The 27,350-nt window shown below is 35.7% G+C and overlaps 4 protein-coding genes across 4 annotated transcripts; 3 read left to right on the forward strand and 1 right to left on the reverse strand.

The window, feature by feature from the left end:
- Positions 1 to 218: 218 nt before the first annotated feature.
- Positions 219 to 954, reverse strand: LOC125835552 (uncharacterized). Its single transcript, XM_049514670.1, has 2 exons — positions 888 to 954; positions 219 to 676 (listed from the first exon to the last, which is right to left on the reverse strand). Exons 1-2 carry the CDS (start codon positions 952 to 954, stop codon positions 219 to 221), a joined length of 525 nt encoding a protein of 174 aa, XP_049370627.1.
- Positions 955 to 8,046: 7,092 nt separating this feature from the next.
- LOC125835553 (uncharacterized) lies at positions 8,047 to 9,027 on the forward strand. Its single transcript, XM_049514671.1, has one exon. The coding sequence runs from the start codon at positions 8,047 to 8,049 to the stop codon at positions 9,025 to 9,027; it is 981 nt and encodes a 326-aa protein (XP_049370628.1).
- A 10,570-nt stretch (positions 9,028 to 19,597) lies between these two features.
- Positions 19,598 to 20,505, forward strand: LOC125835555 (uncharacterized). Its single transcript, XM_049514672.1, has 3 exons — positions 19,598 to 19,630; positions 19,890 to 20,188; positions 20,307 to 20,505. The coding sequence occupies exons 1-3, from the start codon at positions 19,598 to 19,600 to the stop codon at positions 20,503 to 20,505; spliced, it is 531 nt and encodes a 176-aa protein (XP_049370629.1).
- Positions 20,506 to 21,290: 785 nt separating this feature from the next.
- On the forward strand, positions 21,291 to 23,563 carry LOC125835556 (uncharacterized). The gene is made up of 5 exons (XM_049514673.1): positions 21,291 to 21,983; positions 22,224 to 22,307; positions 22,410 to 22,526; positions 22,598 to 22,868; positions 23,142 to 23,563. The coding sequence occupies exons 1-5, from the start codon at positions 21,291 to 21,293 to the stop codon at positions 23,561 to 23,563; spliced, it is 1,587 nt and encodes a 528-aa protein (XP_049370630.1).
- The last annotated feature ends 3,787 nt before the right edge of the window (positions 23,564 to 27,350 follow it).

The raw sequence follows: 27,350 nt of genomic DNA on the forward strand, positions 1-27,350 counted from the left end.
GGTTCCTTCTCTACTTGGACTGCCATCAACAATGTTTCAACTTCGTTACTTTCAACAAAATTTGACTTCTCATCATTGTCATTAGGCAGCCTGGTTTAACATTCAGACTTATAATGACCAAATTTATGACATCGATAACATTTTACTTTTGATTTGTCAAAATTCCTTCCTCTGCCTTTACCGTGGTCATCATTGGCTCTGAAATTCCTACTGCCGTCTTAGCTGCCTTCATCTCTATATCCTCGATCTCCCCTTCCTCTTCCTCTACCTCTACCACTTCCTCTAAAATTTGAGAAATGAGTATTAGTAGATGTCTTCAAAGCCTGCTCTTCGGAAGATGTACTGCGGTTCATTTTTTCCTCATGTACCAATAAGGAACTTTGCAATTCGTCAAGCGATAACTCGTCTATATCTTTTGACTTCTCAATTGAGGAAACGACATAGTCATACTTCAGCGTCAGGGAGCGCAATATCTTTTCCACAATTGTGACATCAGTCATCTTTCCACCATGAAATCGCATTTTGTTGCTAATCTCCATTGTTCTAGCGTAGTAACTCATTACGGAATCTCCTTCCTTCATCTGCAACGTCTCGAAATCCCTTCTCAAGCCTTGAAGCTGTGCACGCTTCACTCTAGCAGTACCTTGATATTTTTCTTCATCGAATCTCAAATATCCTTAGAAGTTTCTTTGCATAGAATAGTTTCTAGGATGGGACGATCGATAGCGTGAAAGAGATAATTCTCTGCCTTCAAATCTTTCAACTTTCTTGCTTTGAACTCCGCATTTTGAGCATTCGTTAAGGCTCCCCCTTTCGCCGGAGCTCCGAGTCCATCCTCGACAATTGGTCAATACTCCTTTAACGTAAGAATTTCTGCATCAGTATACTCCAATGGTCATAGTGACCATTAAAACGCAGAATAACTGCTTGAACGTAATTGCTCTCTGAAGTCATAAACTAGCAATATTTATCTGTTTTTTTTTCCTTTTTGGATGTCACTCGGCTCTGATACCACTGATAGATAAAACAGTATCAAGAAATATATATTTGTAAGTTGAAAGACGATAGAGAAGAGAGAAGACAATATAATCGAAGGAATTTTTTTGATTGAATAATTGAAAGCTGCAATTACAATCTTTTATAAGCAAAACAACATGAAACTAAAAATTAGAAACTACACTCCTAAAACTAGATAGTTGCCCACGTTTAAAATTACTTCCTAAAGACTAGGACAAACCTAACGTATAACAATACTCTAATTTACTAAATTGAATTTTTAAACTAACAACCACCACACCTAAACTAAATTATAAGATGAATTTTCACTATTTGCTAACTATTACATATATTATGAATTTGAATTACCCGTCAAGTAGAAAAAAAAATTAAACTATACCATAAAATAGTTTTTTTCTTCCATATCGAAAATACCCTTCTTCTTTATTTATCCTTTAATTTAACTTGTTAATTCCCCTGTACCCCATCCCAACAACAGGAGTCCATTGGAAGATGTTTATATTATAGTTATTTAACTTGTGATTGAAAGCTTGTGATCGAACAGTGACTTCCAGAATAAAATGTCAATCTTCATATTTGATGAATATTTGTGTGAATTAGTGAACAAGCAGAATTTAATGCATGATAATGTGATCCTAGTTATTAATTATTTAATATTCCCTCCATTCACTTAACTTTACTTGTTCAGTATTCTAAAAATAGATTTTTTCTTTTAAAATATTAAGAATTTTTTTTAAAAAATCATGTTTTACCCTCAATACTAGTTACTTATCTTTCAAGACATAAAACTATACATCAAATTTTATGGTCTATAGTTAAATAATCATATTAATCACAATTTCAAAAAATCAAAAAAGTAATGAAGACGGAGATAGGAAATTTTTCGAGTGATTTCCATTGATGTAACAATGGCTCTGATACCATTTTTCGTTGTTACGTCAATGGAAATGGTATCAGAGTTATGGATGAAAATAAATATAAGAAGAAATATACTAGTAGAGAGCTAAGAAAAATAAAAAAAAATTAAACAAATTATATCTAGAATACAAACAACTCAATATTACAAAAACTGATAACGACAAATTAGATCAATTAATAGATAGTATATCTAAAATAGAATATAAATATATATTCAATATTTAAAAATACAATGAATAACGAGAATAAAATAAATAAATAAAATAAAAATAGAGAATCATTTTGAAAGAATAGTCACAGTCATAGATAATAATGACTATAGTTATAATGAGATTGACATAAAAGAAGATATAGAAATAGTAAAAGAAAGGTTAAGCACATAAAAAAAAAAAAACACAAACTATGAAATACAACAAATATCATAAAAAATGTGTACCTCAAAAAGAATATATAAAAATCCACAAAAACCAAAAGATAATTGGGAAAAAATAAAAACGCCGATAGTAGTAACAGGATTTAATAATGAGTGAAGCATGATCACATATAAGGCAAAAAATATAAAAATACAAATATGGTATAAGATATTAACTATAGAAGAAATATATAACTTTGATTTGACCACAAAAAATATGCTATTAGAAATGCCATTTTTAGAAAAATTATACCCACATATAATCATAAAAAAAACACTGGTTCACAACACCATGTAAACAAAATATAGGAGCAAAAAGAGTAAATAACCAAAAACGAAAAACAACAGAATGGATAAAAGGAAGTGAAAAAATTACAAAAAAATTAGAAAATATAAAAGAAGAAGTCCCTAAAATAGAATTAATTATATTCTTTATAGACAAAGTAAAAATAATCCAAGATAAATTAGAATTATTATATAGTGAAGATCATTTACAAGGATGGGAAAAAACATAAAATAAAAGTAAAAATTGGGCTAATTGATAATAATAGTATAATAATCCAAAAACCATTAAAATATAATTTTAATGATTTAACAGAATTTAAGATACATATAAGTGAATTACTAGAAAAAGGGTATATACAAGAAAGCAATAGTAAGCATACAAGCCCATCCTTTATAGTAAATAAACATAGTAAACAAAAAAAAGGAAAAAGTAGAATGGTTATTGATTATAGAAATTTAAATGCAAAAACTAAAACATATAATTACTCAATACCAAATAAAATACTAAAAATAAGATAAATACAAGGATATAATTACTTTAGTAAATTTGACTGCAAATCAGGATTTTATCACTTAAAGATAGAAGAAGAATCTAAAAAACTTACAGCATTTACAGTACCACAAGGATTTTATGAATGAAATGTTTACCATTTAGATATAAAAATGCACCAGATAGATATCAACACTTTATGGATAACTATTTTAAACAATTAGAAAATTATATAGTATATATTGATGATATATTATTATATTCTAAAATACAAGATGAACATATAAGGTTATTAGAAAAATTTATACATATCATTGAATACTCAGGTATAAGCCTAAGTAAAAAGAAAGCAGATATAGTGAAAAAGCAAATAGAATTCTTAGGAATACAAATAGATAAAAATGGAATAAAAATGCAAACACATATAGTACAAAAAATAATTAACTCAAATGAACAACTAGATACGAAAAAGAAATTACAATCATTTCTAGGACTAGTAAACCAAGTAAGAGAATACATACCAAAATTAGCAGAAAATTTAAAACCATTACAACAAAAATTAAAGAAAGACATAGAATACCAGTTTGATAAAAAAGACCAAACACAAATACAAAAAGTAAAACCATTATGTAAGAACCTACATAAACTATATTTTCCGGATGAAAACAAAAAATTTACTTATATAGTAGAATCAGATGCCAGTGAAAAAAGTTATGGAGTAATCTTAAAATACGAGTATGATGGAAAAAAAATAGAATATCGTTGTAGATATTATTCAGGAACATTTACTAATACAGAAATAAAATGGGAAATAAACAGGAAAGAATTATATTCAATCTATAAATGTTTATTATCATTTGAACCATATATTGTATATAACAAATTTATTATAAGGACAGATAACACACAAGTAAAGTGGTGCCTAACAAGAAAAATACAGGATTCAGTAACTACTAAAGAAATAAGAAGATTGATATTAAATATATTAAATTTTACATTTACTATTGAAGTAATAAAAACTGACAAGAATGTTATTGCAGATTATTTATCAAGACAAAGCTACTCAAACTGAGAAAGAAAATACAATTGAAGAGATACTCAAAGCCATTACTACACTTTATATAAAAGTGGACAATATGGACAATGAGATACAATACCTAAAGATTAATGAAGATAATCTGAAGTCTAAAGCTAGTACAAGTTAGCAGCATGACTATAAAAATGCGGAGCTAAGTCGATCGGAAGACTTTAAAAATCTAGAGCTAAGAGGTGACGTTGGGAAACACCTTAAAACCCATAATATTTGTTTAAATACAGTTGCAGGTATGAATAAACCAGTTAATGAAAAACAGCGAAATGGAAATTTAAATCAGTTATGTGAAAAAACCATTTAGACAAAAAGAAAAAAACCCATTAACCATAGAACCTCAAACTTCAACGTATGCAGATAGCCTACAACATGAGGAAAAGGTATATAACCAAATCACGAGGACATACATCGAAAATATATACAAAATACAGAGTTACCTAATCCTCAATTCCAGATCTACCACTACAAAAGATCCAAACCAAGACTACATAACCCCGAAATTACAAGGATACAACAAACTAATTGCACAGCCAAAAATCAATGCTAACCTAGTTAAAGCATGTTATAATTATGGATTAATAAATACTGCATATACCTACGACGGAGAAGAACTAAGCGGTATACCAGAATTATACAAAGCATTAATTATATATAAAAGAGTAACCAAAGGAAATTTATTCTATGTAAAATTCTATACGGCGACAGCAGAAATACTACATGAAGAGATAAAACCTCCGATCCAAGTTATGAAGATAGGCCTGACCAAAGATATGATAATACCAGAAGATATTGGAGAACAACCAGAAATACAAAATATCGAGATACCTAATTTTTATGACAATAAAAGAATAATTGGTATATCAACTATAATACAAGAACTAGCCAACAATTATTTGAATGGAAATGTTATATGGAGTTACTATTCCAGAGATCAATTAATGATTTATGCCAACTCAAGGGAACTAAGGAAATCAAATATGGATGAAGTCCAGAAATGGATTTTATCATTATTAAAACCAGAAGAAAGACCTACAAAAAGAGCATTAAAAGCAGGATTTAATTCCTCAGAACTTTTAACCAGCTATTGTAAGCTAATTGGACACAAATAACCTGACCATATATGTTCAAAATGTAATGGAGAAGACAATGTGATTCCCGATGTCCAGTTAGAACAAAGTCTAAAGAGATAAGAAGATAAGGCAAAGAAGACAAAGAAGATGGAGACAAAGAAGATAGAGACAACTAAAGAGATAAGGCAAAGAAGACATATTTGGCCAAAAAAGCCAAAAGCAAATAGTATAAAGTAAATAGTACTATGTAAAAAAGTAATAAAGTAAATAGTACTATTTAAAAAAGTCATAAAGTAGGTGCATTATTGTGCATTATTGTAGAGTAAGTAGTATAGTGCATGCATTATTGTAGTATAGTACGTGCATTATTGTGCATTACTGTAAAATAGTCATATGATAGAAATTCCTTTCTATATAAAGGAATGTACAAGTAACATAATAAGCAAGTCTTCAATAAATGAAGCAAGCTTTCATAAAAACACTCTCCCAAATATTTAAAATATTCATACATAATAGATAATGGAGCAACATTCAGATATCATGGATAGGCAAGAGGAAAAGGTATATTGTTCAACAAGCATACAGAACTAATTTCATATATTCCTGAATATCATATATATGATTGAATAAATTTATGTTATTTATTATGTATTAGAATTATTTGAATCATAATTTCTAGTTTATTAGCACACTGAGAACAGGGAGAAAACTTCTATACTATACCATCCTAATGTTGAAACCGGTAGGCGAGGAAAGCCGTTAGGGGAGTAAACAAAGTTGAGGCGCTGATAAGAAGAAAGTATCCGCTAAAGTACGATGCTAGTAGTGACAGGAGAACATGATAAACAAATAATCTAGTTCATAATGATCTAATATGAATTTAATCAATTATGAATATGATAGGAAGAAATAATTGAAAATAAAAATCTGCATGATAAAGAACGTGACTACATACATGCATGATAAAATAATAAAAAATTATGAAACTTTAATCCTATATATACTTAAAGGTATTGAGATAATTGAATTAACAACAATCATATGGGAAAAAATATTTAATTATAACGAATCAGAAGATATATTAAACCAACAATGGTATGAAATAGACCTACATGATTTAGACCTCGAAAGAATAGAATGGTATGATTTAGAAATAAATTTGGATTAAATTGAACTACGAATATTTACAATATTGGACAGAAGCTATGGAAAACATAAAACTATTAGAACAATTAATGAAAAATAATTTATATATGTACCAAAGAACCCAAGATATGTTATATATAGAATATATCATAAATAATATTAAAGAGATATCAAGACTAAGACACTTAGCAAAAGAATATTATAATAAAATCTTTAAGATGGATTCCTCACCTACCAAAAATGGTACACCTACCAAAAATGTCATGAATTCCCCACCTATCATACTACCAAAAATATCATGAATTCCTCACCTACCAATAAGATGAATTCCGCAACGAAAAATGGTATCAGAGCCATTGTTACATCAATGGAAATCACTCGGAAAATTTCCTATCTCCGTCTTCATTACTTTTTTGATTCTTTGAAATTGTGATTAATATGATTATTTTACTATATACCATAAAATTTGATGTATAATTTTATGTCTTGAAAGATAAGTAACTAGTATTGAGGGTAAAACATGATTTTTTTTCTTGATATTTTAAAAGAAAAAATCCATTTTTAGAATACCGAACAAGTAAAGTTAAGTGAATGGAGGGAATATTAAATAATTAATAACTATGGTCACATTATCATGCATTGAATTCTGCTTGTTCACTAATTCACACAAATATTCATCACATATGAAGATTGACATTTTATTCTCGAAGCCACTGTTCGATCACAAGCTTTCAATCACAAGTTAAATAACTATAATATAAACATCTTCCAATGGACTCCTGTTGTTGAGATGGGGCACGGGGGAATTAACAAGTTAAATTAAAGGATATATTAAAGAAGAAGGGTATTTTCGATATGGAGGGAAAAAACTATTTTATAGTATAGTTTAATTTTTTTTGCTACTTGACAGGTAATTCAAATTCATAATGCATGTAATAGTTAGCAAATAGTGAAAATTGATCTTATAATTTAGTTCAGGTGTAGTGGTTGTTAGTTTAAAAATTCAGTTTAGTAAATTAGAGTTTTGTTATACGTTAAGTTTGTCCTAGTCTTTAGGAAATAATTTTAAACGTGGGCAACTATTTAGTTTTAGGAGTGTAGTTCAAATTTTTAGCTTCAGGTTGTTTTGCTTATAAAGGATTGTAATTGCAGCTTTCAATTATTCAGTCAAAAAAATTCCTTCGATTATATTGCCTTCTCTCTTCTCTATCGTCTTTCAACTTACAAATATATATTTCTTGATACTGTTTTATCTATCAGTGGTATCAGAACCGAGTGAGATCCAAAAAGAAAGAAAAAAATAGAGAGAAATATTGCTAGTTTATGACTTCAGAGAGCAATTACGTTCAAGCAGCTATACCGCATTTTTTATGGTCACTATGACCATTGGAGTATGCTGATGGAGAACTTCCTACGGTCAAAGGAGTATTGACCAATTGTCGAGGATGGACTCGGAGCTCCGGCGAAAGGCGAAGCCTTAATGAATGCTCAAAAGGCGGAGTTCGAAGCAAGAAAGTTGAAAGATTTGAAGGCAAAGAATTATCTCTTTCAGGCTATCGTTCGTCCCATCCTAAAAACTATTCTTTGCAAAGAAACTTCTAAGGATATTTGGGAGTCGATGAAGAAAAAGTATCAAGGTACTGCTAGAGTGAAGCATGCAAAGCTTCAAGCCTTGAGTAGGGATTTTGAGACGTTGCAGATGAAGGAAGGAGAGTCTATAATGAGTTACTGCACTAGAACAATGGAGATTAGCAACAAAATGCGATTTCATGGTGAAAAGGTGACTAATGTCACAATTGTGGAAAAGATATTGCGCTCCCTGACGCCAAAGTATGTCTATGTCGTTTGCTCCATTGAGGAGTCAAAAGATATAGACGAGTTATCGCTTGACGAATTGCAAAGTTCTTTATTGGTACATGAGCAAAAAATGAAATGCAGTTTATCTTCCGAAGAGCAGGCTTTGAAGGCTTCTACTAATACTCGTTTCTCAAATTATAGAGGAAGGGGTAGAGGTAGAGGAAGAGGAAGGGGAGATCGAGGATATAGAGATGGAGGCAGCAAAGACGGCAGTAGGAATTTCAGAGCCAATGATGACCACGGTAAAGGCAGAGGAAGGAATTTTGACAAATCAAAAGTAGAATGTTATCGATATCATAAATTTGGTCATTATAAGTCTGAATGTTATACCAAGCTGCCTAATGACAAGGATGAGAAGTTAAATTTTGTTGAAAGTAACGAAGTTGAGACATTGTTAATGGCAGTCCAAGTAGAGAAGGAACCTGAACAAAACGTTTGGTATTTGGATACAGGCTGCAGCAATCACATGTGTGGAAGTAAGTATTCTTTTTCTTCTTTGAATGAAGACTTCCGTTCAACAATTAGTTTTGGTGATTCTTCCACTGTGAGTGCAATTGGAAAGGGAGATATTATGATTAGAACCAAGAATGGTTTTGAAGAAACGATCTCAAATGTGCTATATGTTCCTGCTTTGAAAAGTAATCTGCTAAGTGTTGGTCAATTGCAAGAAAAAGGATATGTTATAACTATTGAGAAAGGTGCATGTGAGATTTATAATCCTACTAGAGGTTGTTCCCGCTGAAGATAGAGAATATTCACCATTGTTTGAAAGCAGAAGTTAGAGATTCGTCATGGTTGTGGCATTTTAAATATGGTCATTTGGGTTTTGGCGGATTAAAAGTTCTCCAACAAAAAAATATGGTGATAGGTCTTCCTAAAATTACAATTCCATCGCAAGTTTGTGAGGAATGTGTTGTTGGCAAACAACATCGTTCTCAATTTCCGAAAGGAAAGTCGTGGAGAGCCAATGATGTTTTGGAGCTGATACATTCGGACATTTGTGGCCCAATCAAACCAGCTTCTAATGGAGGTAAACGATACTTTATTACGTTTACTGATGATTTTTCTCGAAAAACTTAGGTTTATTTTTTACATGAAAAATTTGAGGCTTTTAAAGCATTTAAAAGCTTCAAGGTTCATGAAGAAAATGAGACGGGAAAGAAAATCAAGACTCTTCGAACAGATCATGGTGGCGAGTATTGCTCTAAAGTTTTTGATGATTTTTGTGAATTTGATGGCATTAGAAAAGAGCTTACAACAGCTTATACACCACAACAAAATGGTGTATCGGAGAGAAAAAAAAAACCATCCTCAATATGGTTCAGAGTTTGCTGGCAAAAGGAAGAGTGAAAAAAAGTTTTTGGCCAGAAGCGATAACTTGGAGTATTCACGTCTTGAACAAAAGCCCTACATTTTTGTTAAGAACATGACTCCAGAGGAGGCGTGGAGTGGAAGAAGGCCCGTTGTAGATCACTTTCGAATTTTTGGGTGCATTGCGTATATACATGTCCCAGATGAGAAAAGGAAGAAGCTCGATGATAAAAGTGAAAAAGGTGTATTTCTTGGTGTTAGTGAAACATCCAAGGCCTATAAATTATTCAATCCACAAACAGAAAAGATTGTGATCAGCCGAGATGTTATTTTTAATGAAGAAACTACTTGGGATTGGAATATGCAGCAGTCTACCCCAGTCCTATTTGAGAATGAAGTCGAAGAACAAGCCTTGATACCTGGAAATTCAGAGGATTATGCTCCTACAACCGCTGAAATATCTCCAACAGCTGCTGAAATTACACCAACTGGTGGAAATTTTCCAGCAGCTTTGGAAGAAACTGATTCAGCAGCTCAGTCACATCGGCGTACTCGAAAAAGGCCTGCATGGATGTCGGACTATGAGGTAACAGGAATTAAGGTAAATAATGATGCAATTACTCATTTTGCATTGTTTGCAGACTGCGACCCTACAGTTTTTGAGAGTGTTGTTAGAGAAGAAAAATGGAGAAAGGCGATGGATGTTGAAATTGAAGCTATTGAAAGGAACGATACTTGGGAGCTTATTGATCTTCCTGAGAAGCAGAAAACCATTGGCGTCAAGTGGGTCTACAAGACGAAACTGAAGGAAAATGGTGAAATTGACAAATATAAGGTGCGATTGGTGGCTAAGGGATACACGCAGGAGTACGGTATGGACTACACTGAAGTTTATGCTCCAGTTGCAAGGCATGACACCATTAGAATGGTAATTGCATTGGCGGCGCAAAATTCATGGCCTATCTTCCAATCTACACGGATATTTGGAGGAAGAGGTATTTATCGAACAACCTCCTGGTTATGTTAAGATTGGAAATGAGCATAAAGTTTATCGCTTAAAAAAGGCCCTTGATGGACTAAAACAAGCCCCCGGAGCTTGGTATAGTCGCATTGAGGCTTATTTTCTAAAAACGGGTTTTCAAAAGTGTCCATATGAGCATACACTTTTTGTGAAGATTGGGGATGATGCGAAAATGCTTATTGTATGCTTATATGTTGATGATCTTATATATACTGGGAATGATAGTGCCATGTTTGCTGAATTTAAGAAGTCTATGATGGATGAGTTCGAGATGTTTGATCTTGGTAATATGCGTTACTTTCTTGGATTAGAAGTGGTGCAATCTGATGATGGGTTATTTATTTTCCAAAAGAAGTATGTGCGAGATATTTTAGACAGGTTCAAGATGTTGAACTGCAATCCCACCAACACACCGTTGAGTTTGGCTTAAAACTGAACAAAGCTGGGAGAGGAACGAAGGTGGATAGTACGCTTTACAAACAAATTGTGGACAGTTTAATGTACCTAACTGCTACAAGACCCGACATTATGTATGTAGTAAGTCTTGTAAGTAGATATATGGAAAGTCCAACGGAGATGCATTTGTTAGCTGCAAAGAGAATTCTTCGCTACTTACAAGGAACGAAAGATTTTGGTATTTTCTACCAGAAAGGAGAAAAGTCAGATTTGATTGGCTTTACAGACAGTGACTATGCAGGAGATCAAGACAACAGAAAGAGCACTTCCGGTTATGTTTTTATGCTAGGCACAAGGGCTGTTTCGTGGTCTTCCAGGAAGCAAAAAATTGTCACTTTATCGAGTACTGAAGCGGAATTTGTTGTTGCTACAGCTTGTGCTTGTCAAGCTGTTTGGTTAAGAAGAATTTTTGAAGAACTACAATTCAAACAAGAAAGAGCAACTACAATTTTCTGCGACAACAACTCTGCTATCAAGCTATCAAAAAATCCTATGCTACATGGAAGGAGCAAGCACATTGATGTGAAGTATTATTTTCTGCAAGATCTCAACGATGAAGGAACAATAGAGTTGGAATATTGCCGAAGTGAAGACCAACTGGCAGATATCTTTATCAAACCTCTCAGGTTGTTTCCTTTCCAAAATTTGAGGAGGTTGATTGGAATTGGCACAATGGATGAGTTCAAGAAGCTGAATTTAAACTGAAGCTTGAGAGCTTTCAGTTTAAGAGAGGGTGTTAGTTTAAAATTTCAGTTTAGTAAATTAGAGTTTTGTTATACGTTAGGTTTGTCCTAGTCTTTAGGAAGTAATTTTAAACGTGGGCAACTATCTAGTTTTAGGAGTGTAGTTCCTAATTTTTAGCTTCAGGTTGTTTTGCTTATAAAGGATTGTAATTGGAGCTTTCAATTATTCAGTCAAAAAAATTCCTTCGATTATATTGCCTTCTCTCTTCTCTATCGTCTTTCAACTTATAAATATATATTTCTTGATACTGTTTTATCTATCAGTGGTTAGCTCATTGATAATTTTATTTTGAGTGGCTAAATAATCAATTATTAGTTTCTGGTTTTAATTACTAGTTTTGTTACCAAATTTTAATATAATGATTTTCCTTGGAAGAAATAAAGAGCTAATAGAAATATGTCCCTGTCTAGTATTAATAGCAAGTTAGTTTAATATTGCTCCCTCCGTTTATTGTTACTTGTTCAATATCGATTTTATGTACCATTTAAAAGAGCAACAAATAAAATGACAACTCTTTGAATATAATAAATTCAACATTTTAATAAAGACTATATAGTTAATAATAAGGATAGATTATGATATAATTAAGAGATAAATTATGTATTAATTTTTAAAATTGAACAAGTAAAAGTGATAGAATATCTATTAGTAGTATAGTGAACAAGTAAATGAACGGAGGAGTAATTTATATATCAATATTGAAAAGCTTTTTATTGTATTTTAAACCTTGTTTTCTCTCTCCTAATATATATGATCAAGTATCTATTTGTAGTATGGTAATGTACATGCATTTCACCATGACCTTAATTTCCTCATGAATTTAGGGGAGATTAGAGGGGTTGTGAGGACACTAGCTCCAAATTCATGAAGCACTGGTGTAATATATTGGGATATATTTGAGGTAGATAAATTATGTATTATTTTTATTTTAATATAACGTTACTTGAGCTGAGGTTCTTTGCTTTTTTTTATTTGATAATAGTTTGTCTACCTCTATCATGTAATAGTAAGATCTATATACACTCCAGCAGACTCTACTTGTGAGATTACACTAGGTATATTATATTAGTTGTTGGTATAATATGAAGTTTTACATAGTCAACTGTTATAAGAGAGAAATAATTAATTAATTAATAAATTGTCTCATTTTAGTGTGTATTTGGCTGTTGTACTAGCTAGTTCTGGCCAGCAATCGATCGGCAGAAACTGATGAACTCATAGTCAAAAGTGAACAGAGAAAGACAAGGATTAAGGAAAAAAGAATATCTCAGTTCTGGTTATGTTAGCATGCACGTTAATTAAAATTAAGATCAACCAACTAGGATTGTCGAGGAGTGGTAAGTATTCTTTTATCTTTAACCAGATGCATGTCTCAAGTTCGAGTTCCCCTGAGTGTAGAGTCACCCTTTAACTTGACCTCATTTTATATTTATGTCCTACAACTTTGGGTGTGCACAAATAGACAATTTAACTTGTATAAAGTTAAACAACTAGACACATGAGTCATACATGACATAATACACATAGGACACCACGTAAGATAAAAATTACCATGTAGGATGCCACGTAGGACGTATGTATCTATTTGTTCAACTTTATACAAATTTAAGTGTCTACTTGTGCACACCCAAAATTGAATGACATAAATGTGCATTGAAGACAAGTTAAAGGGCATATTTATGTATTATACTGATTAACATTAGTTGGTATTCGAATGATTAAATCATTTGCCAAATCGATTTAATGAATTTACCAACAAATAATTTTATTGATAATTCGGGGGTAAATCTCATATTAGTAAGGCTTATTCTAGTCACTAGTGGTACCATTTGAGAATTAGATACACACTAAGTCGTCTCTATTCAATTTTCACCGCCCCCTATCCCCCCTCTCCCCTACACACACACAAAAAAAAGGACCTCTAGTGGGGTAGCACTATTTTGAGTGAAGTTCCAACTAGCTAGGAGCCTAAGACCATGAAGTTCATGCAAATCATTTTTTATAACGAAAAAGTTACATCTTACATATAAGAATAACATATTTTGTATGCGTTTCTCAGTTTTCTTTACTGTTTCATTTATTTACTTCATATTGTGAAGCTTTTTAGTGAAATTTTTTGGCTTCACCTCTCTAGTTAGTCGTTATTAGTTTTTTTCTTTTTTGAACAATTAATACACTTAGTTAAGGTACAAAATTGAAGGTTTTGAAGCAAATTATATTTTGATATTTTGTTGCAAATAATTCTGGAATTTAGAAGGAAGTTGGGCAGGAAAAAAGGACAAGTCAAGTCTAGGATTTCATTGAAGTGAACATATATTTATGAAGGACTTGGCTCATCTCCACTACACTTTCTCTCAATCTCCTCAAGTGCATATTTAGATTAGTGACTAGAGTCGTCAATATGGGCTAGGCCCGTTGGGCCGGTCTAGCCTAACCCGTGATTTGATAGGGCTGTGCTATGATTTTTGGTGCCCATTTAAGAAAAAGGGCTTTTTAGCCCAGCTTGAATAAGCATGTCGATTTGTGGAGCTTGAGAAATATGGATAGGGCCAGCCCGTGGGCCAAATAAAAATTAATTAAAAAATAAAAATAAAATAGAGTATTAAAAATAATAGGAGTCTACACTCAAAATCTATTTAAAGTTTGAAATATTACAATTTAAATACAAATTATTTTTATAAAATATGTACTACATAAAATAAAGTTCCTAAAATTTGAAGGGAATCACTACACATAGGCCATAGCCTATGGAATATTATCATAGTTTTTGTATTTTATTATGATCATTGGAAAACAATTAGGTTAATATTTCAATTTAGCTATTTATGTTTTTACTTGAAATCAAACTTAATAATATTATATAGATAATTTTATTTGTGTATTTGATTAACAAGTAGTAACACTAGTCGATATTTATGATAATATTTTTAAATTATAATTTAATTTAAAAAATTATAAAAAATATATTTTTAAGAAAAGAGGGCTGACCCGTAGCCCACGCACTTGTGGACTGTGCCAGCCATTTTCTGGCCTACATAAAAAATGGGCTAGCCCGACCTGACCCGTCAAATTGCAAAGCCTGTATGGGTTAACCCGGATGGGGTGGACCAGCCCATATTGACGGCTCTATTAGTGACACATGTTTGTCATATTTAAAAATTTAAAGGTCTAAAATGTAATTTAATTTAACAAGCCTCTTAGCCATAGTTAAAAAATAAATTAGGGAGAAATTCACTAATTTTGGTATGAAAATCTCATCTTTCACTAATTTTGGCTCCTCATTAATATAATTAATTATTTTCATGATTTATGTTTTACATATCTATTAATATATTTTTCCTAATCTAAAGTTAAGAATTCTCTCAGTTTTTTTTTTATCTGACAAAATAAAATCATAGATAAAGATGTAATGAGATCAAACATGGGGTAAAAAAACAACAAAATAATTAAGAAAAAAGAAGGAACCAACTTTATTTTTAAACATAAATTTATTGTAAAACACTTTACAAATACAATTATACAATTTTGTTTCTCTCCATTTGTTTTTCATTTCTGGCATAAATTTATTCTTCAAGTACTTGTCTTTTTAATCAACAAAAAAATAATTTTAATTTTTTTCCTGTCAAAGATAGTTTACAAGATTTTATCAAAAGACAAATGAAAATATAACATTATATGTTAAAGTAATTTAGAAAGGGTGATATGAAATTTGTCTTTTTTAATACCAAATTTCTAGAGATTATCGAGTATTAATGTGTATTTTGTATCCTTTATGTTAAGGATATTCATGATTTCATTTGATTAAATTTTTAAAAAGAATTAAATCAAATTAATTATATAAAAGAAATCAAAAAGTTTGGTTAATGCTAGCTCCCCCATTTTCTCTCTCTCCCTCTCAGTACTTCAATAAAGTCCTCACTAATGAGTCATTCGTACTGGTGGTTATCAGAGAGAGTGCACAAGTCATCCCAAAGTTCTATCCTAGTACTGAAGTCAGGGTTCACATAAATAGCAGAAAGGGGGGGGGGGGGGGGGGGAGTTAGGGAGTACCTTGACTAAGACATGGATACCTTGGGGAGTGATGGAAATATTATTCATCTTAAGAGAGTCGTCCTCCCACATGATGCCTATTCCTCCAAACAGGTCATCCGCAGCGAACTGAATCTGAGAATCAAACCTTAACTCATCAGTAAGGTGCTTGTAATCCTTCATCTTGGTTTTAAGTAGGACTAGCATAGAGGGTTCGTGAGTTTTCACGAGCATATCACACAACCTTCTAAAGCTTGAGCTATTGGCTCATCTAGTGTTCCATATGATGAAATTCATTAGTGTCTTTGGTGTGGGTGGCTGATTCTGAAGGCCCTTTCCTTTCTCCACACGGGCTTGCCTTGCTTGCTCCTTCACTAGGTTTTGGGCTACAGGTGTCGTAACACCCTTTTCTCGTTTCTCAGGTTTCGCAAACACATACTGAGGTGTTTACGAAAGTAGGCTACTATCGCTGCACTGGTGAGGTTGGTAAACATTTTGAGCCATAATTTTTCCAAGACCATCACTTTTGTGTTTCGTCCCCAAGCATCACTAAGAGTTCCTCAAGTTCTTGGGTGTTTTTTCTTAATGCTTCCGGTGATGTGGGTTCCTCTCCTTCTTTGTTTTGATTTTGCATTCCTACTCTTTGTTCGCAGCTTGTGCTCTAGGGATACAATATTGGGTGCTCCAATGGCATCCAAGGGACGAATATTGGGCTTTGGGAGCTGGGGAGATATGGGAATGAGGGGAAGAAGGGCAAACTCTGAAAATTCTATCCCATAAAATTGTTGAGGTCGGGCATTGACAACATATTGATACTTTTCATGAGTTGGGTTTGTCTCAGCGTTTGTATCTAGATATGCGACCCCAGTCTCTCTATCTCATGATCCATACCCTCCTTGATTATTTGGACAAAGAAGGAAGGATCTTGGAGGATGAGGACTATAGAGATGTTGATCTTAGGCATATTTATATGCCTAGAAATCTAATAATGCCCATATTTAAGCTAAGTTTGAATTCAATATGTGTTTGTTTATAGTCTTATCAAGTCTTTTGTGTGTTTATGAGCTAACCAACATGATTAGTTGTGTAGGTGAGCGTAATTGGAGAAATGAGCTCGAAAATGGACAGTGGGGAACACAAAATATTCAAGGCAAAAAAAAGCAAGGATGAAAGAGGAAGAAAAGAATACCAAGGCAATGTCGTATCCTCTTCGCATCGCAGAGAGGGGGTCTTAAATTAATTCGCTAGAGTTGATATTAGGCAGAGCCCTCCGTGTACTCTCCGTGTCGAGGAGAGGGACTATAATTATGGTTGCGAAATTCAGTTTTGAGGCAGAGTGGTCCGTGGCAAGTCTGCGTCGCGGTGAAGAGAAAAGATTCGCAGAATGAAAGTTGAAGATGCCTCCGCGACGCACCCCTAGGTTCTAGTTTTGGCCGTTTCGACCTTTAGTATAAATAGGTCATTATTTTATTTTATTAAATATTCTTTTTCTGGGTTTTGAAGAACGACGACTTGGGAGAACGTTTTCACCATTTTTAGGGTTCTTTCCTAAACTCTTTTCTTTTTTATCTCTTTATGTTCATTAAACATTGTTTGATCGATTCTTGATTATGAGTAGCTAAATACCCTTGTTCTAGGGCTGTGGTTACAGGATGATTGTAATCTATTAAGTTTTCATTGGGTTAATGTCAATTATCATATGAATCTTTCTTATGTTCTTGCTTTCCGTATTTCGTGACTGATCACTATTGAAATAAATACCTTGTCCAAATTGAACTCGGGAGAGGAATAAGAGGATAGAACGTGGGACATAAGGAGCATGATTAATTCTAAATAACTACAGTTAATTTGTATCTAGGATAGGGATATACCTAGAAACCATGCTTGGGTCACCATACAGGAAGAAATCGTAATACTCGGTACTTAATTCATTCTATCCTCGCTAAACGATGTAGTTAGGGTGTTATTTATCGTAGGTGATTAAAGGTCGGGAGACCATGATCATACATTTAACCCTGTGATTCATTGATTCGATAGTTGATAATAACCCATATAAATGATATTGATTGCATGAATCCTGATAGAAGCTGCAACCCTGGACTTTACCTAATCATTATTTTTAAACCCTTGAAATTAAATCGTGTTTGTACATTTTATTACAATCTTAGTATTAGAAACTAAATCACTTTGGAAATCTTGAATACAGTTGTGTTTAGCTGAAAGTCAGAGAAATTGAGTGATTCTAAGCATAAGTCCCAATGGGTACGATACCCGGCAGTTAAAAAAAGCCACTTTAATACTTGAACGACCACGTGCAATTGTGTGTGCGATTTGGACGCAACAAGTTTTTGGTGCCGCTGCCGGGGAGTTTAGAATTAGGAATTATTTGATTTTTCTGATTTCTGAAGTTAAAAAGCAAGTGTTGACAACTTGATCTTAGCATTTCATTGTTGCAGGTTGTATTAGAACTTCAAACTGGACGACGATCAAGGATTGGTATCGCCTCTAGTTGAACCGAAAAGATTTGTTCACTACCGGAGAAGGCAAAGACGTCTTACTTATCCGGTCCCTCTGGTTGCTAGTGAACCAACATCTCTAGTAGCAAGAGTTGAGGAAGAGGAACCTGAAATAATGGCTGAGTTGAAAGTGAGAGACATGGCAATCCCACGTCCCACCAATGTGACATCATGCATTCAGAAACCTGAAGCTGGTGGAAGGTTTGAATTGAAGAAAAGTATAGTGCAATTATTGCACACTAATGGATAGTTCAATGGTCTGTCGCACGAGGATCTAACAATTCACATTCAGAATTTTCTCGAGATCAGTGATACGCACACTCCAACTTGAGTGAATGTGGATTATGTGAGGCTCACTTTATTCCCCTTTTCTGTGCTTGGGGAAACAAAAAGATGGTTAAACTCAGAGCTTGCGAACTCAATTACCACTTGGAATGATCTAGCACAGAAGTAAATTGACGTTGATGAGTTGCCCACATCATCATCAGTCTAATGAGGTGTTAGTCCATACCTTCATTGAAGGATTGGAGCCTAACACCAAAATTCTACTTGATTCAGCTGCAGGTGGTCAGGTTTTGGAGAAGACATATGCTGAACTATTCACCTTGCTGAACAAGATCTCGCAGGGAAACCCCGAATGGAATGGAGTAGGGGTGAAACCTGTGATTCAAAAAACTGCAGGTATGCTAGAGGTAGATGTTGTGACTGTCTTAACTCCACAGATTGCTGCTATGTAGAATATGATGAACACCCACTTCACCAATCTAGCATTGGGACAACAGTCCACACAGGTAAATGCAGTTCAACAACCACCATCTTGGTGTGTGATCTACGGAGGTGGTGACCATAGCGTAGAGGTATATGGTGCAAACCCAGATTCAGTTAATTTTGTAGAAAATGCACAACGAGGAGGAGGCAAGCAGAATTATGGGAACTCTTATAACCCAAGTTGGCGCAACCACCCGAACTTTTCTTGGGGTGGAAATCAAAATCAGGGTCAAGGCCAGAATGAATATAAACCCCAAGGAAATGCATAAGGGTACCAACCACAGGCCCAACGGGAGCAGCCGAATAAGCAATCTGGTAACATGAGCATGGAGGACATGCTGAAAAAGATCATAGCTGATCAAGCCTAGTTAGTTGCTGGTGTAAGGAATAACCAGTTGATTACACAAACTTTGGAGAAGCAATTCGGGCAGTTTTCTAGTGCCCAAAACTCACGACCGCAAGGAGGTATGCCGAGAAATACTGATCCAAATCCTAAGCAGGTAAATGTGGTAGGTACACGCAGTGGTTTACAATTGGAGGAGTAAGCTTCTAAGAAAAGAAACACTGACGCTGTGAGTAAAGAGAGTGAACCCAATGAGAGCGAAGTTGTTGCACAAGAAGAAAGAGTGCAACCAATTGTGAAACCACCTCTTCCATTCCCTCAAAAGTTCAAGAAATAGAAAGAGGATGAATGTTTTGGTAAGTTTCTCTCTTTTGAAACAAGTTCACTTTAACTTGCCATTGGTAGATGTTTTGCAGGGTATACCCAAGTATGTGAAATATGTGAAGGAGATTGTGGCAAATAAAAGGGGGCTGACAGAATATGAAATTGTTGCACTAACTGAAGAGTGCAGCTCCAGAATCCAAAATAGGTTGCCCACTAAACTGAAAGATTCGGGTAGCTTTACGATTCAGATCACTATAGGGCAGAGAATTCATGCGCGAGGATTGTGTGATCTAGGAGCTAGCATAAATCTGATGCCAACTTCTTTGTACAAAAAGCTGGGGTTGGGTAGTCCTAAACCTACTACCATCATCTTACAATTGACTGATAGACTGTAGCTAGGCCTGAGGGTGTTGTAGAGGATGTTTTAGTGCTAGTGGGGTCGTTGATATTCCCAGTAGATTTTGTTGTGCTGAATTTTGAGCTAGATCCTGATGTCCCATTCATCTTAGGAAGACCGTTCTTAGCGACTGGAGGGCCATGATAGATGTAGCAGCTGGGCAACTTACTATGCGATCATATGATAAAGTGGAGGTGTTCGACGTCTATAAAGCATTAAAGTTGCCAGCTATGTATGAGGAGTTGTCTGCCATAACTGTGATAGATCTTGAGGCAGAGGCTCGCTACATTGAATCTAAGGACCCTTTATAGCGAGTGTTAGTAGGGGATGATATTTAAGGGGATACTGAGGCACAAGAAATTGTGCAATTTCTTGAAATGGTACTTGTAGATATATCTGGAGATCTATGGGAGCCTTTGAATAGGGTGTTGGGTCCTCCACTCAAGCCCTCTATTGAAGAAGTACCTCAGTTGTAACTAAAAGCATTGCCAGCTCACCTCAGGTATGCATTTTTGGGTGAACATAAAACTTTACCGATTATTTTGTCTGCATCATTGTCTGATGCACAGGTGGAAGCAACATTAATCATCTTAAAGAAGAGGAAAGCAGCTCTGGGTTGACAAATGTCCGACATCCATGGGATTAGTCCCATGTTGTGCATGCATAAACTATATATGAAGGAAGGGTATAAGCCAAGTGCACAGCACCAACGGAAACTAAACCTATTGATGAAGAATGTGGTAAGAAAAGAGGTGATCAAGTGGTTGGATGCATGAATTGTGTACCCAATATCAGACAGTAAATGGGTAATTCCAGTATAGTGTGTGCCCAAGAAGGGCGGAATGACGGTGGTGACCAATGAGAAGAATGAGTTAATCCCCACAAGAACAGTGACTGGGTGGCCGATCTACATGGACTACAGAAGTTGAATGACCCCACTAGAAAGGACCATTATCCGGTACGTTTCATTGATTAAATGTTGGATAGGTTGGCTGGCCAGGAATATTATTATTTCCTTGATGGTTATTCAAGGTACAATTAGATCGTCATTGCACCAGAGGATCAGGAGAAGACTACATTCACATGTTCGTATGGCATGTATGCGTTCAAGCGTATGCCATTCGGCTTGTGCAATGCCCTAGCCACATTTAAGATATTTATGATGGCAATATTCCATGATATGGTGGAGGATTTTGTTGAAGTATTCATGGATGACTTCTCAGTGTTTGGTGAGTCTTTTGAACTTTGTTTGACTAATCTTTACAGAGTTCTTGCTAGGTGTGAAGAGACAAATCTGGTGCTAAACTGGGAGAAGTGTCACTTTCTGGTTAGAGAAGTAATTGTGTTGGGGTATAAGATCTCCAAAAGTGTGCTGGAAGTTGACAAAGCTAAAGTGGAAGTTATTGAGAAGTTGCCACCCCCCATCACACTGAAAGGAGTGAGAAGCTTCCTGGGATATGCTGGTTTCTATAGAAGGTTCATCAAGGACTTTTCTAAGACTGCAAGACCTATGTGCAGCATGTTAGACAAAGAGATAAAGTTTGGTTTTGATGAAAAGTGTTTGCAAGCATTTGAGTTGCTGAAGAAGAAGTTGATTGAAGCTCATATTCTTATTGCTAAGAATTGGGAGCTTCTATTTGAGCTTATGTGTGATGCCAGTGACATAGCAGTTGGGGCAGTACTTGGGCAGAGAAAAGAGAAGATGTTCCATTCTATCTACTATGTGAGGAAGACAGTTGATGCAGGTCAATCGAATTACATTGTGACTGAAAAAGAGATGCTAGCATTGGTGTTCGCGTTAATAAGTTCAGATCATATTTGGTGGGAACTAAGGTTATAGTCTATACGGATCATGCTGCAATCAGGTATTTTTTTCAATAAAAAAGATGCCAAGTCGAAGTTGATTTGGTGGATTCTGCTACTACAAGCGTTTGATCTAGAGATAAGGGACATGAAGGGAACTGAGAACTAGATAGTTGATCATCTATCCAGGCTGGAGGATTCATCTCATGTGAAGAATGAGAGGTAGATTCGTGAAGAGTTTCCTGCTGAGCAATTGCTTGCTTTGGACATTGCTCAAGTGCCTTGGTATGCTGATATTGTGAATTTTCTGGTGAGTGGTTTATTTCCACCTGGGGCCTCAACACATCAAAAGCAGAGACTGAAGTATGATGCACGCTTTTATATATGGGATTAGCTCTTCTTATTCAAGTAGGGACCTGATCAGATGATGCAAAAATGTATAGCTGAACAAGAGGCGACACAAGTGTTGGAGAGTTGTCACTCTTCACCATATGGTGGACACCACGGAAGCGAACGAACTGCGCATAAGGTACTGCAATCTGGTTTCTTTTGGCTACTCTGTTTAAAGATGCTGCTTTGTTTATGAAAGGTTGCGATTAGTGCCAAAGGATGGGCACCATTTTCAGAAGGCATGAGATGTCATTGAACAATATACTGGAGGTTGAGATCTTTGATGTCTGGGGGATAGACTTTATGGGACCATGCCCATCGTCCCGTGGTAATCAATACATCCTATTCGCGGTGGACTACGTGTCTAAGTGGGTGGAGGCAGTTGCACTACCATCCAATGATGCAAATGTGGTTGTGAAGTTCATCCGAAAACACATCTTCACCAGCTTCGAAACTCCAAGGGCTATGATCAGTGACGAAGGTAAGGACTTTATTAATAATTCAATGCATAATTTGTTAGCCAAATATGGGGTGAAACACAAGGTGGCTACAACATATCATCCCCAAACTAGTGGGCAGGTAGAAGTGTCTAATAGTGAGGTCAAACAGATCCTCCAGAAAACTGTGAATGCCCAAAGAAAAGACTAGGTGGACAAGCTAGATGATGCCTTGTGGGCATATCAGACTGCATACAAAACACCGATAGGGACTTCTCCTTATCGAATGGTGTTTTGAAAAGCTTGTCACCTACTAGTTAAATTGGAGCATAAGGCATATTGGGCGATAAAAAAACTGAATGTGGATGCTGAGTTAGTCGGTAGGAAGAGAATAACACAGCTGCATAAATTAGAGGAGTTTAGGCTTCACGCCTATGAGAACGCTAAGCAGTACAAAGAGAATACCAAGAGGTGGCATGACAAGCATATTGTGTCACACACCTTTGAGCCTGGTCAACTAGTGTTGTTGTTTAACTCAAGGTTGAAGTTATTTCCCGAAAAGCTTTGGTCTAAGTGGAATGGTCCTTTTGAAGTGGTGAGGATGATCCAACATGGTGCTGTGGAATTACGGAACAAGGATATGAGCACTAATTTCCTTGTGAATGGTCAGAGGGTCAAGCACTATTTCGGGAATGATGTGGATCGTGAGCTTGAAGCGCTAACATTAAATGACGTTTGAGTCATAAGATGGGTCGTGCCGCGATGTTAAAACAGGCGCTACACGTGAGGGAACCCGTGAACTCTTATAATAATTAGGATTTATTTGCTTTTGTTTAGTTATTTTAGTCCAAAACAAAAAAAAATGAAATAGTAAAAAAAATACAAAAATATTAGTCGTGTCACGACCAAAACTACGACGATGGATGGGAGGCAACCCATCGTGTTTTCACTAATGGGTTAAATGCTGAGAATATGTAGGAAGCAGAAATTTCCCCAAAGGCAACCCCATGGAGTTCGCTCGTCACGGAGGTGGGGTAAAATTTTGCATCGCCTGGTCCAATTTGAAGCAGAGAGGCCCGTGTAGATGGCGCATCGTGGAGGGGTCCCGATATTTCAATTTCGACAATAAGTTACTTTTACGTCATAAAGAAGATAGCTTCGGGATGGAGCCGCGTCACGCAAGAGGTATGTAATTTTGACTTCGGAGAAATTTTAATTAATTTCGCGAGAAAGAACACTCCGTGTCCACCCCGCGTCGCGCCTTTAGGTAACGATTTTTTGTTTTCATTAAATAAACGGGTTTTACCCGTTTCAGTTCCAAAACTTACCCGACCTCAACCCTATTAACCCTGATTTTCCCCCCAAATTCGCCCATTCACTCCCCTTCTTTTAAAATATATTCACCCCAATTTTCTCCTCTCCCCTTTTGACCATCTCAATTTTTCGCGCATACATCCGTAACACCGAGTCAAAGCTACGATTTCCCTTCTCTTCAACTTGTCTTCACCACTCCAGGTATGTGCTCGTGTGTCGTTCTTGCTATTCTAGGCATGATTGCAGGTGCATTGTTATGGGTTGTTGTTTGCTCGTATTTTGGGATTTGGGAGTGTAGTTTCTGTTTGTAATGTTAAATGTGTTCATGTTGGCTTAGAGGTGTTTTAAAGTCTGAGTAGATACACTTCTTGTTACTTGAATGGGGGTTGGGAGCGATTCTTGGTTGGCCGACATCATGTTTTTACTACTTGTATATGGGTTGTGGTGAAGTTGGTGAAATTGATGGGTGTTGTCTGGGGTTATGCTTGGTGTGTGCACTCGATTAGTGGGTATTGAGGAATCTTGTAAAACCTCACTGAAATCGTTGCTTGCATATTGGTGATTTCGAAGTTTTGAGTAGAATTACCTAATTGTTATGTACCTATGGATTTGGAGGATTTTTGGGGGTTGAAATTTCTGTTACATGCTCTTGCTTGAGTTTTTTGCTATTGTGATTGTTGTTTGATTGTGTCTATAAGCCATAAATTGGATAATGTGGCTAATAGTTATCGTGTGAATTCTTGAGTAGCACTACAAATTGTATGCCTTTAGTGTCAAATTCTTGAGTAGACATTATTTTGGCGATGAATGCGTAAATGGTAAGTGTTGCTAGGCAATATGGATGGGTGCTAGTGTGTATTCAGGGGTCTATATTAGTTGTGTGAAGTCTTGAGTATCACTACCTAATTGTTGTGTGGTTGTAACTGATATTGTGATGCCTATCTGGTTTGAGGAACGTGATGATTAGTTGAGTATGTTGTTGGTTATTTTTGGGAAGTCTGAGTACCTAAAATGAGATTGCATTGAACTAAGTGTGGGGTGGTGTGCGCACACTACTCATATGTTTTAATTACCATCTAGTAAATTGGGCTGAACTTTGTTCTATTTGGCAGGTAATTATATCAAGTTAACACAGACCAGGCAAAGAACTGGCCACGTCAAGCCATAAGAAACGTTCCCGAAGTGGGAATGTCCCACTCGCACCTGCAGTTCCAAAGGGGCAAACCAGGTGGTTCGAGGTTAAGTTGTAATCAAGCAAGGGAAGACATGGTATAAACCAGGTCTTACTTCTCTGATGTTTGTATTGATAGGGACAGCCTGGCGCGTGAGTTTCCACAGATTGCACATGGTCCAGGAGTTTTACGCCAACTAGGCGCCTGAGGCACGATCCCACTATGTGACGGTGCATGGAAGGAATGTACCCATCACCCCCACATGTATAAATGACATACTGGGTACACCACAGAACACAAACCCACTTATGCTGACAGGGTTGATCATACGCCCTCCATACCAGGCTATCCGACACACAATGTGCGGTCCACAGTCCATGGCTTAATGGACTAAGAATAGTGGGAAGAGATATCACCAATCTCTTCTCTACGCTCATATGTTTCGGGAGACACGTGTTTGGCTGAAGGTGGTTATGAACTGTTTGATACCAGGTCTACACTACACTAATATCACTCGTGATCGGGTGTGCCTGGTATATGACTTGATGACTAGCACGGAGTTGAACATCGAAGCCATTGTGAAATCTATTATGCGAAAGGATCGGGTGCACAGAGGGCACATGTATGCTTTTAGTGGTTTGATTACCAAGATGTGTCGTGCTGTAGGTGTTCATGAAGAACATTTGGACTATATGGCTCATCTATATCCAGTATCAGTGGACATTACTCGGACAAAGGGGCCTGACACTGAGTTTGGCCCAACTCTTACCACCGTTGAGCGCCATAGGAGGGATAAGCTTATTATGGCGAGGATGTATGGCTTAGAGATGTTATGCCATCAGAATGGCTACCATGCTTCTACTGATATGCAGTTGGGCGAGGTCGCGAGGTGTCACCCTCTGAATGACCATTCCAAGGCACTACTTGGCATTGGTCCTGAGTTTCGCGAGCCGATTGATAATATATTCAGACAGATGAGGAGCATGCGCGTACTAGCTCAAATGTGGATTCCGACTCGGAGGAGGAGATCGACCCCGCTTAGGCCGGTGATGAGGCCGAAGGGGGTGATGCGATGAAAGATTGATCAGGAAGTGTTTTCACCTTACCTCTTGATCTATTCTGATTTTTTTTGTAAAGCACTGGGGATAGTGCTATTGTATAAGTGTGGGGTGAGGGTGAAAACATCTGGTCTGTACATATATTTCTATTGTTGAACATTGCTAGAGTCTGTTTTCGTTTTTGTTTTGTTTTATTTTGGGTTGCTTGGAGGTTGTTTTTGGTTCTTTGGCCAAGGATAGTCCCTTTGAACCGTACAAAATACAAAAAAGATTTTGTCTTTATAGGATTGAGTTTGTAGTCGTAGTTGAGTCAAGCTGCCCAATGATAGATGGATGACGACCGTCTTAAGGGAAATTTCGTCATTGAGTCGTAGTTGGTTTGTGCTGAAGCTGAAAGTTTGAAAGGGATGTATGAAAAGCATGTGTGAAGTTGATATATGAATGTAGTGAATTTTTGTATATGACTTGAATGATGCAACTTAAGCTTAATTTGAACCTTGTGCATGATCTGATTGTGTTGCTTTGATTGATCCATTCTGAGTATAACTTGTGCCATGAGCGGTGACTTTTTGTGATATCCATGATTGCATCTGAGTCTAGAACTTGCCCAGGTTGTTATTGAAGCGAAATACAAGTGTTATTGTGTTTAAAAGATGATAATAGGCTTTCTTTGAATTGTCTTGTATTGTCGCATGTTCAGAAAGAATATCCCTAGTATAGCCCAATTGAGTCGTTTTTATCCTTGATTTTGTTCTAACCCACATAATTAAGCCAAATCTCTTTTATTGATACCGTTAGCTTTGATCCCAATCCCTAATGCACTATTTTATGAGGAAAAGTGAAAACAACGGAAAGAGTAAATTGGGTGGAAATGGTAGTTTGTTGGGGAAGAGTGAAAAAGGTAAAATGATACTCCATTAGTGTGAATTTGAGAGTGGCCCTGGTCCTTAGGACATTGTACACTTCGACTAGGAGAAACCCA

The sequence above is a fragment of the Solanum verrucosum genome, unplaced genomic scaffold (genome assembly GCF_900185275.1).
Source record: "Solanum verrucosum unplaced genomic scaffold, falcon-dt-bn FXZP01000040.1, whole genome shotgun sequence".
Classification (NCBI taxonomy): Eukaryota; Viridiplantae; Streptophyta; class Magnoliopsida; order Solanales; family Solanaceae; genus Solanum; species Solanum verrucosum.